The 15,197-nt window shown below is 44.4% G+C and overlaps 5 protein-coding genes across 5 annotated transcripts; 2 read left to right on the top strand and 3 right to left on the bottom strand.

Moving 5' to 3' along the window:
* Nucleotides 1-603: 603 nt before the first annotated feature.
* Nucleotides 604-1,831, bottom strand: LOC115765940 (adult cuticle protein 1). The gene is made up of 2 exons (XM_030709685.1): nt 1,757-1,831; nt 604-1,673 (listed from the first exon to the last, which is right to left on the bottom strand). Exons 1-2 carry the CDS (start codon nt 1,760-1,762, stop codon nt 1,251-1,253), a joined length of 429 nt encoding a protein of 142 aa, XP_030565545.1. The 5' UTR covers nt 1,763-1,831; the 3' UTR covers nt 604-1,250.
* Nucleotides 1,832-4,374: 2,543 nt separating this feature from the next.
* On the top strand, nt 4,375-4,853 carry LOC115765949 (ATP synthase subunit g, mitochondrial). The gene is made up of 2 exons (XM_030709697.1): nt 4,375-4,516; nt 4,575-4,853. Exons 1-2 carry the CDS (start codon nt 4,477-4,479, stop codon nt 4,850-4,852), a joined length of 318 nt encoding a protein of 105 aa, XP_030565557.1. The 5' UTR covers nt 4,375-4,476; the 3' UTR covers nt 4,853.
* A 5,218-nt stretch (nt 4,854-10,071) lies between these two features.
* Nucleotides 10,072-12,492, top strand: LOC115765943 (nucleolar complex protein 2 homolog). Its single transcript, XM_030709689.1, has 2 exons — nt 10,072-11,106; nt 11,168-12,492. The coding sequence occupies exons 1-2, from the start codon at nt 10,114-10,116 to the stop codon at nt 12,440-12,442; spliced, it is 2,268 nt and encodes a 755-aa protein (XP_030565549.1). The 5' UTR covers nt 10,072-10,113; the 3' UTR covers nt 12,443-12,492.
* LOC115765945 (NADH dehydrogenase [ubiquinone] 1 alpha subcomplex assembly factor 2) lies at nt 12,463-13,007 on the bottom strand. Its single transcript, XM_030709691.1, has one exon. The coding sequence runs from the start codon at nt 12,973-12,975 to the stop codon at nt 12,517-12,519; it is 459 nt and encodes a 152-aa protein (XP_030565551.1). The 5' UTR covers nt 12,976-13,007; the 3' UTR covers nt 12,463-12,516.
* Nucleotides 13,002-15,012, bottom strand: LOC115765944 (phospholipase D3). The gene is made up of 2 exons (XM_030709690.1): nt 13,660-15,012; nt 13,002-13,605 (listed from the first exon to the last, which is right to left on the bottom strand). The coding sequence occupies exons 1-2, from the start codon at nt 14,911-14,913 to the stop codon at nt 13,327-13,329; spliced, it is 1,533 nt and encodes a 510-aa protein (XP_030565550.1). The 5' UTR covers nt 14,914-15,012; the 3' UTR covers nt 13,002-13,326.
* Between the last annotated feature and the right edge of the window lie 185 nt (nt 15,013-15,197).

Below are 15,197 nucleotides of genomic sequence, written 5' to 3'. Positions count from 1 at the left end.
ACATTTCAATTGTTTTTATGGATTGGGTTGGGTAATTTTTGTGCCTAGGGTACCTTTGATTGAGCACCTTTTGAGAACTTAGTGCGGCCAACTTAATAAGCATGCTTCAACGCAGCCAACTTAACAGAGCAGCTGGAGAACTGGAACAAGTTGCTATAAATCTTAAATTTTTAAAAGGAATATTTGCGGCTATTACATGATAATACATTTTAAGAAATACGAAAAATGTTATATATAACATTTATCCCTTAAAATAGTTAAAGCCAGGTGGATTGCGATTGATGGAAAACTCCACACTTCTATCAGTTCTTTGTATTATGATGATGATATGTCATTAGTTTTTAACAGAGTAATCGGCATATACTCAGCTAAAGCTAGATAAGGATATTATAGGATATATCGGAGAGGGACTTAAAAGCTAAAGACTATGATGGAATAATAATGGGGAATATCTAGAAATAAGAATCTAGTTTTTTAAACTAATTTTTCTTATAACTCTTATATACAACTTTTCTTTTCATCCGTAAATACTCTCACCCAAAACATCTTGAAATGAAATCCTTTAAATTTTCGCATAAATAAAAACGCTGAATGAGTTTATTTAAAACGTTTTTCGTCAATCTTACAATTGTTGCAAATTACTACAGTAAGTATATGTGTATGTATGTATATATATATATATATACCGAATATGTACAGATTTTCGAAAAGAATAAAGGAATAGAGTGTGATAGATAGAAAGTATATTGTTGCAAATATATATAGATGGGGGAATAGATAGAGGGAAAGCTGGAAAAGTTGGTGTTTTGTAAAGTTCTCAAGTAATAAGAAATTAACATGCTGTTATTTGTTGGTTGTAGTTGTTGTAATTGTTGTTGTTGCTGTTGTTGGACTTATTTGCTGAACACAGAACTAACTCAAATGTGCGCGTGAGTGAGTGTGTGTTTTGGTGTGAACCAGTCCAGGAAATCCGCAGGCGGACGAGTCGCCCGCAGATTCCCCGCAATGGCTCGCAAACGGGACTAAGAGCGGTGTGCTTAAGAATAATGGGTGGCTATGGTGATGGTGGTAGAGTATCCGAGTAGAGAGTCGTTGAAATCGTGGAAAGAAGTGGATAGCGTAGAGTTAGACAACAACTGGTTGGCCAATTGCACGGTGATCCCGACTGTGTTGTCCTGCCCGCCAGCTGCTCACTTCATTTGGCATTCGTTTTGTTATTTGTTGTGGTGGTTTTTTTTTTTTGGCAGCATTTACAGGGTTCCGGGTGCAGGAGCCACATTCACGGAGGTGGCCGAGTTGATGTGACCGGCGAGGGGAGCGGTGTGGATGGCACCACGAGTCTTGGCCACATAGACGCCCTCATGACCATGAGGACCAAGGGCAGCGGCACCGGGTCCCTGAGCCAGGGCAATGCCGGGAACACCACCGTGCCAGCCGGGAGCAGAGAGACCCCAGGGTGCGCTGGCGTGAACGGCAACGGCAGCGGGTGCGGCCCAGCCATTGTTCCAGCCACCATTCCAGGCACCGTTCCAGGCGCCATTCCAGGCACCACCCCACAGACCGGGTCCACCATGCGACACAGAGTTGACATAGGAAACACCGGGAGCAATGGCGGCCCACGAAGCCTGGGCACCGGCAACGGCGCACACGAACATGACTACGGCAACGGCGAACTGTAAATTGAAAGCAGGAGAAGCACCAAGATTAGCGCCAGTTCAAAAAATCAAATTATAAGCTGTTTGTGCCCAAGTCTTACCTTCATGTTGTTGTTGTTGAGGGTTTGTAAAGAAGTTGAAGGAGTAGAAGGAAGACTTGTTGAATGCTCAGCGAACGAGTTGATTCTGATTTCGACTACCAAATTGTGGTAACTTTTATACTAAAAAATTGGCGCGGACTTCGCACAGCAAATGCATTTCCAACAGCATTAAAAATAAAAAATAAAAAAAACCTGCCCCACACCAAAGTGGCAAACAATAACAACAAATGCACTCAAGAAAAAATATATATCAAATTCGAATAAACACACAAAAACTAGACTCAAAACAACGACGACGACGACGCCCGCCCAGCCAAAGCCAAAGGCCTGGCACAAGCCAATGGCTGAGAGCCTCTGCTGGCGTCGCAGTCGCAGAATTGGAGCAGATCTCTGGCCAAGTGCTCTGCCTGGGTGCTAGCCTTTCACTGCCCAGCTGCGACGTCAGCGTCGCCGTCGCTGTCGCTGTCGTCGTCGTCGCAGCGTCAAATCGTCCGGCTGAGATCTGCTGGGTGGTGTCGGCGTCTCTCTATGGAGCATCTGGTGGTGGGTCCGGCGTGTGCGGGCGGGGCCGCATTGTTGCGCAAATTGCAATAAGCAAGAATTTAGAGCCGAAGGAAACATACAAGCACACGTACACACACACACACACAAGCTATCGGCCTAACCAATCGACAACACGAAAATTGCAACAACAACAACAACAACCAAATTATATTGATAAAGCCACAAACACAGCCATAAGCATAGACCTGCGGCCATATGCGCCCGCAAACCTCAGTTTCCCTTGCGCCCATGCGCCGAACATTGTTTACTTCGGCGCTGGCAGCAATTGCATATAAAACATAGCTATAAGCTGTTGTTATTGTGATTGTCAGAATTTTTTTTTAATTATATATCACTTGGCCGCAAACAGACAAAGTCGCGTGCTTGCTTGCACTGCAAAAAAAATGAAACCCAAAAATAAACTCTGCCATTATTATTATACCCAGGCAGAAGGAAGCATCTCCGACCCCATAAAGTATATATATTCTTGATCAGCATCAGTAGCCGAGTCGATCTAGCCATGTCCGTCTGTCTGTCCGTCCGTCCGTCCGTATGTATGAACGCAAGGATATCAGAACCTATAAGAGCTAGAGACTTGAAATTTTAGATGTAGGTGCTCCTAGCTCCCGCGCAGATCGAGTTTGTTTCCGATAATCGATACCTTACTCCGTTTCCAAGCAATCGATAAAAATCGATATCGATATCTATATCCTGTTTTTTTGGGCAATTTTGGTAAATAATAAGAGCTAGAGTCACCAAACTTGGCATATAGCTTCTAAAATGGAATATATATATGCATTTGATGATGGAAGAAGAGGGTTCCGGGTATCCCCTAGCGGGACCTTCCGACTAGAACCTCTTACTTGTTCTATTTAAATCAATATCGAAATTCAAAAAACAATCGATTTGGAAAGGAGCACATTTTCATGAGTTCCCTATTGAACTCCTTACGAGTTAAATGTTTAAATTTAATTCCTTTTAATAATAACTTATTTTAAATGTAATTGAATAATTTTTGCGATTTTTCTCAGTGCTCTCAATGAACAATTGCTGTTTTACAACGAGCATTTCCCGGGCACCAAAGTAGGAAGGCATGTGCATGGGCAACGCCCAAAAATAAATATAATCAAACGCTGTCAGCATTGGCAAACAATAAAAATGCAAAATAGCAAATCAAATTGTTGAACTACTTTTCCATATTTGGACACTTACTAAAGTACCAGAATGCTGGGCAGCTTCGACTTGCAATTGACATAAGATGCAAATCGCATTTAACGAGCAGGTCAAAGAGTCAAAGACAATTTGAAACACCAAATGAGTTGGTCAAGCTATAAAACACGATCAGAACCATTTAAGAGGCAGCTGCACGGTTTTGACAGGTTAAAACCCAGCATTAATCACATTTTATATGATATGCCTCAGATCGGCCGTAACGGGCGATTGGAATGCAATCGACTTTAATATTCATAAAGCAAGGAAATTAAAAAACAACTTGTAATGTATTTATTTGATTCCAACCGTTTAGACTGTAAGGCAGCCAATCAATGATGAAATTACTGGGCGTATTTGTAGATATATAACTCTATCAGGGCAGATCTGCTTTAGCCTATAACATTTGTATGCCAATCCACGAACATCTTGACCATTGTTTCGTGGCCCAATTGTGTTGCTCTGCGGCGGTGGGTGGAGATTAGGCTCAGCATAAAACGCTTGGCTAATAACTATCTTGTTCGCGTTGTAATGATCGGTCAGTTATCGCCACAAAATCGGCTAATTGGCGCTGGTCTGCACGAAATTTGTGCTAGACAAGCGCCTAGCGTGGTCCATTATGCAAATTTTTCAAAACATTTACATGGATTGCTGGATTTTTTTTTTTTTTTGTTCTTGTCGCTGAACATGGCCAACACACAAATTATTTGGGCATTGTAATAGGCGATTTTCCTATATTTAAATATTTTCAAATTATCAAATATAAATTTAAGGCGAAACACATTGTTATCGATAGCTGTTGCCCGAGTTTCTTGTTTCATTCCAAGCGTTCCGATTTGTACATATTTTTGCTGCCTTGACTGCGTTGTCAGCTTTTCACAGCTTTGCTGCACACATAAAAACTGATTTAAAACGTGCTTTCAAGCAATAAATTTCCAGCTTTTCTAACTTTTCATCCTCTATTCAATATGGCCAACCTGGTCGCCAAGGCCACCGTCTTGTTCAACAGTAAGTTATCAATCAATTTATGTTGCTTTCAGCTAATCTCTTCAAAAATTTCCCTCAGAACTCAAGGCCCAGGCTCGTCCGCAGTTCGATGAGTTCATGCGCTATGCCAAGGTGGAGCTGGTGCCGCCAACTCCTGCAGATTTTGCCCATATACGCAAGACAGCGCAAGCAACCGCCAAGTCAGCCAAAAAGGATGTGAAGGGCGCTGGCAGTCGCCTCGGCAAGGTGACCATCGCTGAGGCTTGGCTAAATACCCTGGTGACCATTGAGGTGATCACCTGGTTCTTTATGGGCGAAGTCATTGGACGCCGTCACCTTGTTGGCTACAAAGTCTGAAGAGATGTCTGTTTTTTTCTTTTTTTTTTTACCAAGTTACATTTATATATGCATATTGTTTCTGTTCCAAGCATAAATAAAGCTGCAGCATTCACGGATCATAAGTTCAGCTCGAACGCCCATTTAATTTTGCCCAGCCGCGCCTCGAAATTCCAGCAACGGACATGCGCACAATGCAAATCTGAGCTGGTCTGGCATTGATCTTGGACACATCTGGCCAAATGCTACGTGACATGCGGCAGGAGGCGTCCAAGCGGCGAGGCGTTAGACCCGCTTGTGTTGGGCGGTCAACTGGCATAAATCAGCCTGACACCGAGCAATTGCATAATTCAAAACAAACGTGCGCTGGAAGATGGGCGCGCTCGACTGGGAGATACCCTGGAGCCAGCGCCAAGCTGTCGCTCTAAAGTTAATAACTTTCTTGTATACAACAACAAGAAATACATATATAAAGGAATAATTATGCTTCTTCCCTCCTCCCACACTGTATGGAAAATACGGTATTGATTAATATCGGCACTTGTAGTCCGATCTGTATACAATTTTGAAGAAACATAACTCCAAGGGAAACAGGGGAAGGAGCCCGAATACTTTGCACAATTGTGTACATAGTGAAGTATAAGGCGATATCTCAAAGAATGCATTCTAATGGGAACAGGGAGAGGAGGTATCGTAAGGGTTAAATATTCTGTATCTGAAAACTAAATATGATGTCCCCAGTTCCAAAGCAATAAATTTCTCGCATGTGCTGCAAAATAAGCTACGTTTCAAATACAAGGTAATAGTCTCTGAGATTGATCTTGATATATATCTCTGGGATCGCAAGGGCTTCCTTCTGGCCGTTACAAGCGCTTGCACACAGCCAGTATACCCGCTTTTAAGCGCTTTCAGTGGGTTCAGCACGGTATAACAACAATGCACATGTCACACTCGACGGCAACAGCACACTTACATTTACCATTTGGCCCAATTTTTGTGGCATTTTAATACCTAACCCAAAGTCAGGCAGCGCGCTAACAAGTGCTGCTTGGCGCAATCTCGAGGCGCGATTGCATCATGCTTGCAGACAAAAGTCCTTATCAAAATATTTCACTTTTTTTTTTTAATATTTTGTTGTTTTTTTTTTTTTTTTGTAACCGTGCAACGCCCACCATTGGAGCGGCGGCAGCAGATAAATGCGAATTCCATACTTAAAATCGCATAAAAGAGCATAAACTAATTATGGCCCAGTGCGGCTTGGCGGCTTGGTGGCTTGTGGGTCTGGCCTAAACAATGTTAGCCACGCTTGAATTCAATTTGCGGCCTGCCGATTGTTGCAAGCTGCTGCCAGTTGCCACCAGATCGGCCCCAAATGGTGGCCAGACATTCATACACTGCCAATGGTTAGTTGCTAAATGTGTTGGCTGGCCGATTGCCGCAACGGCTGCCTTCTACACCCACGCCTCCGACACCTAAGCATGTTGCTCATTATTTCATTTAGTTTGTCATACCCTACTCGAAATGATTAAAAAAGAGTATATTTAGTTGCTAATCATAAATGTACACGACGCGATTCGCAGAGGCAAGACTCGATTCTGTTGTAGATTTCTGTATGACTTCTACATTTACCTCGATATAATTGAAATATTCATATAATGCAATAAATATATTTTCAATTAAAGGTTTATGCTAGGAATTCCACCAGCAACAGTGGAAAATTGGGGGAAATCATTTGTGTGAAACTTCTCTAGATCAAGATCTGAAATGAAGTAAAACTTTATTTGAGATATGCTTCACACTTTTTAGTGGAAATAGAGGTTACAAATTTGCTGGTTAAAGTTTCGAAATCAAACGAACTTAATATAAATTCATTTCAGATGTGTTTCACGCTTTTTAGTGAAAATGGAAGTCAAGGATTTGATAGTTGAGGGTTTAAACTTATATATAACTTATTATATTATACGTAATCCTTATGAATTTTAACCGCAAATGAATTTAATTCATTTAACACGTATTTCACGCGTTTCGCAAGAACCACGCCTTCAGGCGGAAAACTGTGGTGAAATGTGTCCAGTTACTTTTAATCTAAGCCTTATATTAAATTCTAATGAATACGTTTACGAACCTGAGCTCATGGGGAGAGCCTAAAGGTGAGGCATTTGCTTCAGTCCCAATCAACCTCTTAAGTTCCGAATACTATTTACAATTCGGGGTTTACTTTGTGGATTTAAAATATAATTAGCCTTTAAGCAAGCTCAACATTAGGATAGATGTTGGTCGGATAGACTCCAGAACAACAGGTATTAATTTAATTGTTTGCAAATAATTGAATTAAACTAACATTCGACTTGATTATGGAATTCAAGTGGGTGGCCTCCGAAAACTGCGAATTCGGGTCTGTTGCGGCAATTTTAATTATATTCAATTCGTTTTAATGTACATATTTAATACCTATTGATGTGATTTGACTAGGCTCTATTCAATCAATCTCTTTGCGTAATTAATCCAATTACAATTGTGCTCGTAAGCGGCAAAGTTAATGGCCATTAAGTTAACGCAATAATTAGCCACTTTTGTGGCCAGACCCACTCGACAACTGTCACAACGAACAGAGAGCATTACGAGTCTTATAAAGTAACTATTATTTATTTAACACGTTCTATGGCCAGCTCTCAAATGCTTATGACATGCCTCCGCCTTGAGGTTGAAGTGTACACGCTTCAACGGCCACAACTAAGTAGCTTTTGCATTGGGGGATGCCAATTGCCTTCACTTGATAAGGCTTATAACGTGTGGGACGGCGGGAGGGGAGGGAGGCAGAGGAGGAGGAGATCTAGAGATATGAAACATGTGAGTGCAAGACAAGTTTTTGGGGGCAACCAGTTTTCTGGACTTGAAGGAAACGCCCGACTCGAAAGTTCATATTTTTATACCCTGAACCCATTAAAAATGGGTATAAGGGTATATTGTATTTGTGCAAAATCCAAATGTATGTAGTATATATATTCTTGATCAGCATCAATAGCCGAGTCGATCTAGCCATGCCCTTCTCTCTGTCCTTCCGTCCGTCCGTATGTATGAACGCCAGGATTTCAGAACCTATAAGAGCTAGAAACTTGATTTTAGATGTAGGTGCTCCTAGTGCCTGCGCAGATCGAGTTTGTTTCCGATAATCGATAACTTACTCCGTTTCCGAGCAATCGATAAAAATCGATATCGATATCTATATCCTGTTTTTTTGGGCAATTTTGGTAAATAATAAGAGCTAGAGTCACCAAACTTGGCATATAGCTTCTAAAATAGAATATATATATGCATTTGATGTTGGAAGAAGAGGGTTCAGGGTATCCCCTAGTCGGGAGCTCCCGACTAGAATCTCTTGGCATGCAGAAATATAATTTGTTTAAGAAACTAATAATAGCTTTTATCTTTTTCAAAAAGTATTTTTTTTTATATATATTTTATCATTATTTTAACATTAAACTATATATATAATATGATTGGTAATCATGCCTAGTTGACATGAAGACACGACTAAATTTAGTTAATATTTAATTTGAAATGTCTGTTCATTGTAAGGACTATTCCAATCGAAGCACACATTTACAATTGCACATAAAATCAATTAATTGCACTTAAACACTTTAAAAGCCAATTGCAGACTCTTTTACGGCTCTGCGCTAAGATCAGAGTTAGTCCATTAACCTTATTCGGTAATTCATGGCATCGCCCACACAATGTGATCATGAGCGCATAAACATAAACAACTAAGGCAGCAAATCGTAAACAAAAACAAAACAACAACAATAATGGCCAAAAAAAACAAGATCGACAAACCGGCAGCCAAAGCCAAAGCAATGCACGGGCGGCGCACGCCTTATGCGTTGGCCCAATTGACTGGCTTGGCCTTGGCCAAAAAGCTGATGCAGTTGCGCATTTTGTGGGCCAACTGCTGCTGCTGCTGCTGCTGCGTGCGAATAAACCAGTAAAGTGCGTTGCAAAGCTGCGCCCAAGCAGGAAGCTGATTTCGATTTGGCTTAAAAGCTGCGTAAACTTGAACTTGCAACGCGTTCGAGGAAATTGTCGCTGCGGCTGCAGCTGTGTCATGCGTTTTGCGTGCACGCGTTGAGGAAAACATAAATAAAAGACAATTATAAGAAAAAAATAACAAAAAAAAGTGAATGGCAACTGGCCGGGCAAGATTTATGGGCAAATGCGATTGGGAGTGGCTGCCAACATGACATGGTAACAACAGCGGCGCCGACTGCTACTGCGTGCGGCGCTGGAACTGGTGCTGGGGCCGGGGCACGTTTGACACTTTTATTGCGGCGGTACCATGCGGGACGGGACGACTGGCATTCCCGTTTAAGCCATTTCGTAACTGCTGAAGGATGTCTGGAAGAGCTGCACAGCACACGTTCACCAGAAATGCATAACTGTAATTCAAGGGGGGCCAAACGTAGGTGTTGTTAAGGCGGATCTGAGCTCTCTCTTACCCCTCCCCAGCCCCTTCCCTGCCCTCCTCGCATGCATACAATTATTTAAGCTGGGCGTATCAAGTTTTTCTGTTTTTTTTTTTTGTTTTTGTTTTACATTACGTGAATTTTTCTATTAATAATTGCGAGTGCCGTTGATCAAGGCAAACAACCCCTGCTCCACTTAAGCCTAACTCTCGTTTTCAGTCTCTGTAACAACAACAATAACAACAACAACAACAATAAAAACAAACAAACTGCAAACAACAACAACAACTTGTTGCGCGGCAGTTGGCAACAAGTTGGCCAGATGTGTGGCCCCTGACGCAGACGCAGGCGTAACTGCAACTGAAAAATGATAGTAGAGCTTATTCAACGCCCCCTTAAGCGTTTCCATTAGTTGATCGACGTTTTTACTGATTAATTAATGTGCAGCTGGAAGGAGACATATTTGTTTTTTGGTTGTCAAAATGCAATTTATCTTTGTCACACAGCCTTATGCTGTGCTGCTATTTTACGAAAAGGCTATAATTAGAAAATGCTAAGATCTCTTAAAGTTGTATATCCGTAGCTTAAAAGCTTGTACTTGCACAAATTTAAAAAACCCGCCAACAAAATATCGGCTGTCTATCGAGCAGCCACCACAATATATAAACAGCTGCAAACCCTGCTGTTAACCGTGAACTAGCTCTGTTAAGTGGCGATACTACTGTTAAGTAACGAGTAGTTCTGTTAAATGTAAAGCGGCACGTGTTGAGCGAGTATCGAATTTATTAAAGATTGGTTTTATTTAATTCCCAAAAAACAATGAAGGTAGCAACGAAAAAAGTCAAGTCCCTGGACAAAACAAAGCCAAAAAAGGGTGTCATGAAGAAAAAGCCGCAGTCAGAAGAGCCAAAGTTGCCAAAGGCAACAAAAAAAACAGTAAAAGAAAAGAGCGCCGCCGCAACAAGCAAAGATGAGAAGCGTCCAAAGAAGAAGGCGGCGAAAACGTTGAAAAAACAGGATTTGGAAGGTCTTAAGGATATAGATCCCGAGTTCTATGATTTTCTGAAAAAGAACGATAAGGAATTGCTCGAGTTTAATCTCATGGACAGTGATGATGACGATGAGGAGGTAGCTGATGCAGCTGAACAAAAGGAAGCTGGGGACAGCGAGGAGGATGATGGGAAATATCACAAGCCCAGCGATGATCTGGCCGTGGCCAGCGATGAGAGCGACTTTGAGGGCGACGAGGATGACGACGCAGCAACTGCGGGTGGCGCACAAAAAATAACACTTAACATGCTGCGCCAATGGGAACTGCAGCTGACCAAGCCCAATGTGTCAATTGAAGCAGTGCGTCAGGTTATACAAGCCTTCAACTCCGCGTTGGCCAGCATTAGTGCCGATGCCGAGGGTGAACAGGCCAATGCCGGCACCTACAAAGTTGTTGGCGCCGCCACCTTCAACGGCGTCATCCAGCTGTGCGTGCTCCATTTGCAGCCAGCCATAATCCGTGTGCTGGGCGTCAAGCCCAACAGCAGCATGCCGCTGCACAAGCACAAGAAGTGGGTAAAGGTGCGTGGCTGCCTGCGCTACTATCTGGGCGACTTGATACGCCTTGTGGAGCAGGTGTCCAGCTCGAATATACTTAATGTGCTGCTCAAGCATTTGCATCAAATGGCCGGCATGGTCGCGCCATTTACCGCGTTGGGTAAGACCATCCTCAAGCGTCTGATTGTGCTGTGGGCCACGGGAGATGAAACGGTGCGCGTGCTGGCTTTTTTGTGCATACTGAAAATCACACGAAAACAGCAGGTTAGTTGCCGCCCAATCCTGTACAGAATTTTTATTAACACTTGACTTGTTACACTTGCAGGCCACCATGTTGAATCATGTGCTGAAGGCCATGTATCTGGCGTATGTGCGCAACTCCAAGTTCGTTTCGCCCAGCACGTTGCCGGGCATCAATTTTATGCGCCGCTCGCTTGTGGAGATGTTCGCCCTGGACCTGAACGTTAGCTATCAGCATGCCTTTCTCTACATACGTCAGCTGGCCATACATCTGCGCAATGCGGTCATTTTAAAGAAGAAGGACAGCTTCCAGGCGGTCTACAATTGGCAGTTTATCAATTCGTTGCGCTTGTGGTCGGATTTGCTTGGCGCGACGACAAACAAACCGCAATTGCAGCCGCTGGTTTATCCACTGGTGACCATCGCCACCGGCGTCATTCGACTCATACCGACAGCGCAGTATTTTCCGCTACGTTTCCATTGCCTTCAAGCGCTCATCTCGCTGGCCAAGGAGACGCACACGTACGTGCCAATCCTGCCGCTCATTGTCGAGGTGCTGCGCAGCAATACCTTCAATCGGAAGCACACATCGGTGTCCATGAAGCCGCTGCAATTTACGTGCATCTTGCGTCTGAACAAGTCGCAGCTGGCGGAGAACGGATTCCGCGATGAGGTCGTCGAGCAGGTGTGCGGCCTGCTGTTGGAGTATCTGGCGCATGAGTCGGCCACGCTGGCGTTTAGCGATCTGGTGGTGCCTGTGGTGATGGCCATTAAGGCCTACCTCAAGGAGTGCCGCAATGCCAACTATGTGCGCAAGCTGAAACAGCTGCTGGAGAAGATTCAGGAGAGCAGCCGTTTCATTGAGCAGCAGCGCAGCAAGAGCAGCGTCACCTTTGACCTGAAGGATGCACAGGCGGTGCAGGCCTGGGAGCAGCAGGTGCGCAATAAGCGCACACCATTGGACATCTACTATGCCAGCTGGCTGAAGACGCACGAGACCAAGAAGCGACGCCAGGCGGCCCAAACAGATGACATCAATGCGGACTACGATGTGCCCAAACTGAAGCGACCGGCGGCCAAGACGGGCGTGACGGTACGTAATGAAGACGGCGAACTGGAGCTGTTCCCATCGGACTCGGAAGACGATGATGCAGCGGGCATACCCCATGACGACGACGACGACGATGACGATGAAGAAGAAGCAGTGCCGCCGCAGCCCAAGAAGCCCAAACACAAGCAGGACAATGAGCCGCGTTTAGAGCCAAAGCAGGCGGTGCCCGCAGAACCCGCTGCAGATGATTACGATGAAGCCGCCACGGCTGTGGATATTGTAAAGGATTTAGATTTGAATGATTGGTGAACTACCGCATAAAGTTAAACTAGTAATACGTACATATATTAACAAATAAATTCAAAATACACAAACAACAATGTTTATTTTTTTTCATCCATTGGCTTCTTGCCGGGATTTATTTCGTAATCCTTGTACTTGGGATACGTGCCAATTGTCTCGCCCTCCACCTGCTTGGGCAGGGCGCCCGCGTCCTTGTCCTTGGCATACTGCGCATCCAGCTCAGCTGCATTGCGCTTTTTCATCTCGATGACTTGAAGATTCTTGATCAATTCATCGCGAGAGGGCGGCTCCTCGCGACGACCACGCAGCCAGGCCTCCCATTCGGCGGTCAGCTCCTGGTCAAAGGCCTCCTTATCGGCCGGCTCGAACCAGCGTTCTTTGCGTTGGCCAACAGCCGGATTGGCTGGTATCTCGAAGTATTTGTTGCCAAAGTAATCGTCGCCTTTGTAATCGCCACGATACTTACGCGGCAAGAACGAACGCCAAAAATTCGTCCAAATAATGCCGATCAGATCACGCGTGGGCTTTTTGCTTGCCATTATTTTATGTTTATTTTGTCATTTTTTTATTGAGGTTAGGTTATTTGTTATGACATACAGCAGCTGTATGGAGCAGTGCTGGAAAACGACAGCAAAGCGAGTTAATTGCGCGGAAAATTTAAAAATATTTTAAAAACTTAAACACGCAAATAATATTTCAGCGGGTGCACATATGGACGTTGCTAACAGGTGCGAAAATGTCTTTTTCGGCTTGATATTGGATTTATTGTGTAATTTTCTAATTGAGGTTGGATGTGACTATTTGTTATGACATGCAGCAGCTTTATGTGGCAGTGTTGTAAAACAACAGCGCGGCGAAACGAACGCGCGCAAAATTTAAATATTAAAAACTCAAAGACGCAAATTATATTTCAGCGGCAGCGCATAGGGACTATGCCAATCCCTTGCAAATACATCTAAAAGATCCGAGCGCAAAGTGTGTTGCGTCTCATTTTCAAAGTCCACTTCGGCCAGGACCAGACCGACGCCAGCCGTGTGGGTAAAATACTCGCCCGACCAGTTGGATGTGCCTATATACGCAACTCTCTCGGTGACCATGTAGGCATTGTGATTGACACGGGCAAAGGGTATCTTCAGCTGCTGCTCATCCGAAGGCACAATAAATCGGCGCTGCAAATAAAACCAGTATAAATTTGATGTTTGAAATAAACCACAAATACTCACAATTTGTATGTCTACTTGGTGGTTGAGGGTGGACAACTCCTGCAGCGAACGCAGATAGTTATCCTCGTTGGGATCCGAGTGCTTCCACCACGAAATCAACAGCTTTACGGCCACGCCACGCTCCACGGCTGCTTTCCGTAGAGCATTATCAATGGGCGGCCAAAACTGCAACTTGCCGCCCAGCAAAATCAACGGATAGTAGTCCATGACAGCAATATGCACAAATTCCAAAGCCGTATCTATGCAGTTTAAGATGGCATCCAGATCATGGGTACGTCCGCTGGCCGTAAGTGGCGGCGGTGCACTGGATATATAGGCACGCATGGTATAATTTCTGTTGACGCGAATGAGCATGGGCTGACGCAGATTGTATGGGGTATAATAGGACCATGGCCACGGCTTGGGCATGACTGCATCCTTATCACTGCCCAGCTGCCAGTAGGCCTTGAAGATCTTGGACAAATCGCGAGCTAGCTGCGGACAGTTCTGGGCAAGCACGCCCAGCTCCTTGACTTGGGTCAACGAGCGCCAGTCCATGTTGGCGCTGCCCAAATAGAAGTGCTGTCCATCCACAATCCAGAGTTTTGTGTGCAAGGCACCACCCTCATTGGCCAGCTTGACGGCCACCACTTGAGCGGCGCCATAGTTGGCAAAGATTCGGGCATCCGCATGCCACGAGCTCTCCAGGCTCTTGTTCAGCGCAATGCGTATGCGCAACTTAGGCTTGCCCGGATCCCCATTCGAGAGCAAACGCTGGAATAGCTGCTCACCCAGCTGGGTGCTGCTGTCATTCACGTCGACTCCACGCAATGTCCAGTACGGAGCAGCTATGTCTATCGTCGCCTTTGCCTTGGTCAGCAGGAGCTGCCACGCCTCGTAAGTGTTCAAAAATTTGGGACTATCGTGCGTGTAGTTCAAGCCAATTGGTATCGTCTCCACCAGCTGGAGTTGACAAGGCAACGGCTTTTCGACGGGGGTAGTTTCGTCCATATGGCCATTTAGTGTTTCCCAAGGCAACAGCAGTACAATTAGAACAAGCACAAACAATATGAACACGGGTATAATATAGCCATGACCACAGCATAAGGAGTTTTGCTCTGCCGCAGCAGCCGCGGGACGCCTGCAGCATGACGTAGTCGTTGGCGTTGAGTTTGAATTTCGATTGAGATTTTCCGTTGGAGTCCCATGTAACGGCACTGCGTGATAATCTACAGTTACTTCGGGCATACAACCACGTTTACGACGATCGGACATTGCAATGCCAAGCAGCCAAATGACCGCACATTTCTGGATAGTTCTAATTTATGTTTTTCCAACTAATATATTATTCGCACAGTTGTGACAAATGGGCGCAAGCCCGCCCATCCACCCACGCAAACAAAACATAAAAGCAGTGTTGGCTAACAAACTAGTTATTGTTATCGATAACGATGACGACATCGACTAGTTGTGGGCAATTGTCACAGTGACTTTTCGGAATATAATTTTAAAAAGCTGTCAATCAATTTTCACTTAGACAGTTATTATTAACGTTTTCT

Source organism: Drosophila novamexicana, unplaced genomic scaffold, assembly GCF_003285875.2.
Source record: "Drosophila novamexicana strain 15010-1031.04,08,12 unplaced genomic scaffold, DnovRS2.1 tig00001059-arrow-arrow-pilon, whole genome shotgun sequence".
NCBI classification, from domain to species: Eukaryota; Metazoa; Arthropoda; class Insecta; order Diptera; family Drosophilidae; genus Drosophila; species Drosophila novamexicana.
This window is presented reverse-complemented; position numbering and strand designations above follow the sequence as displayed.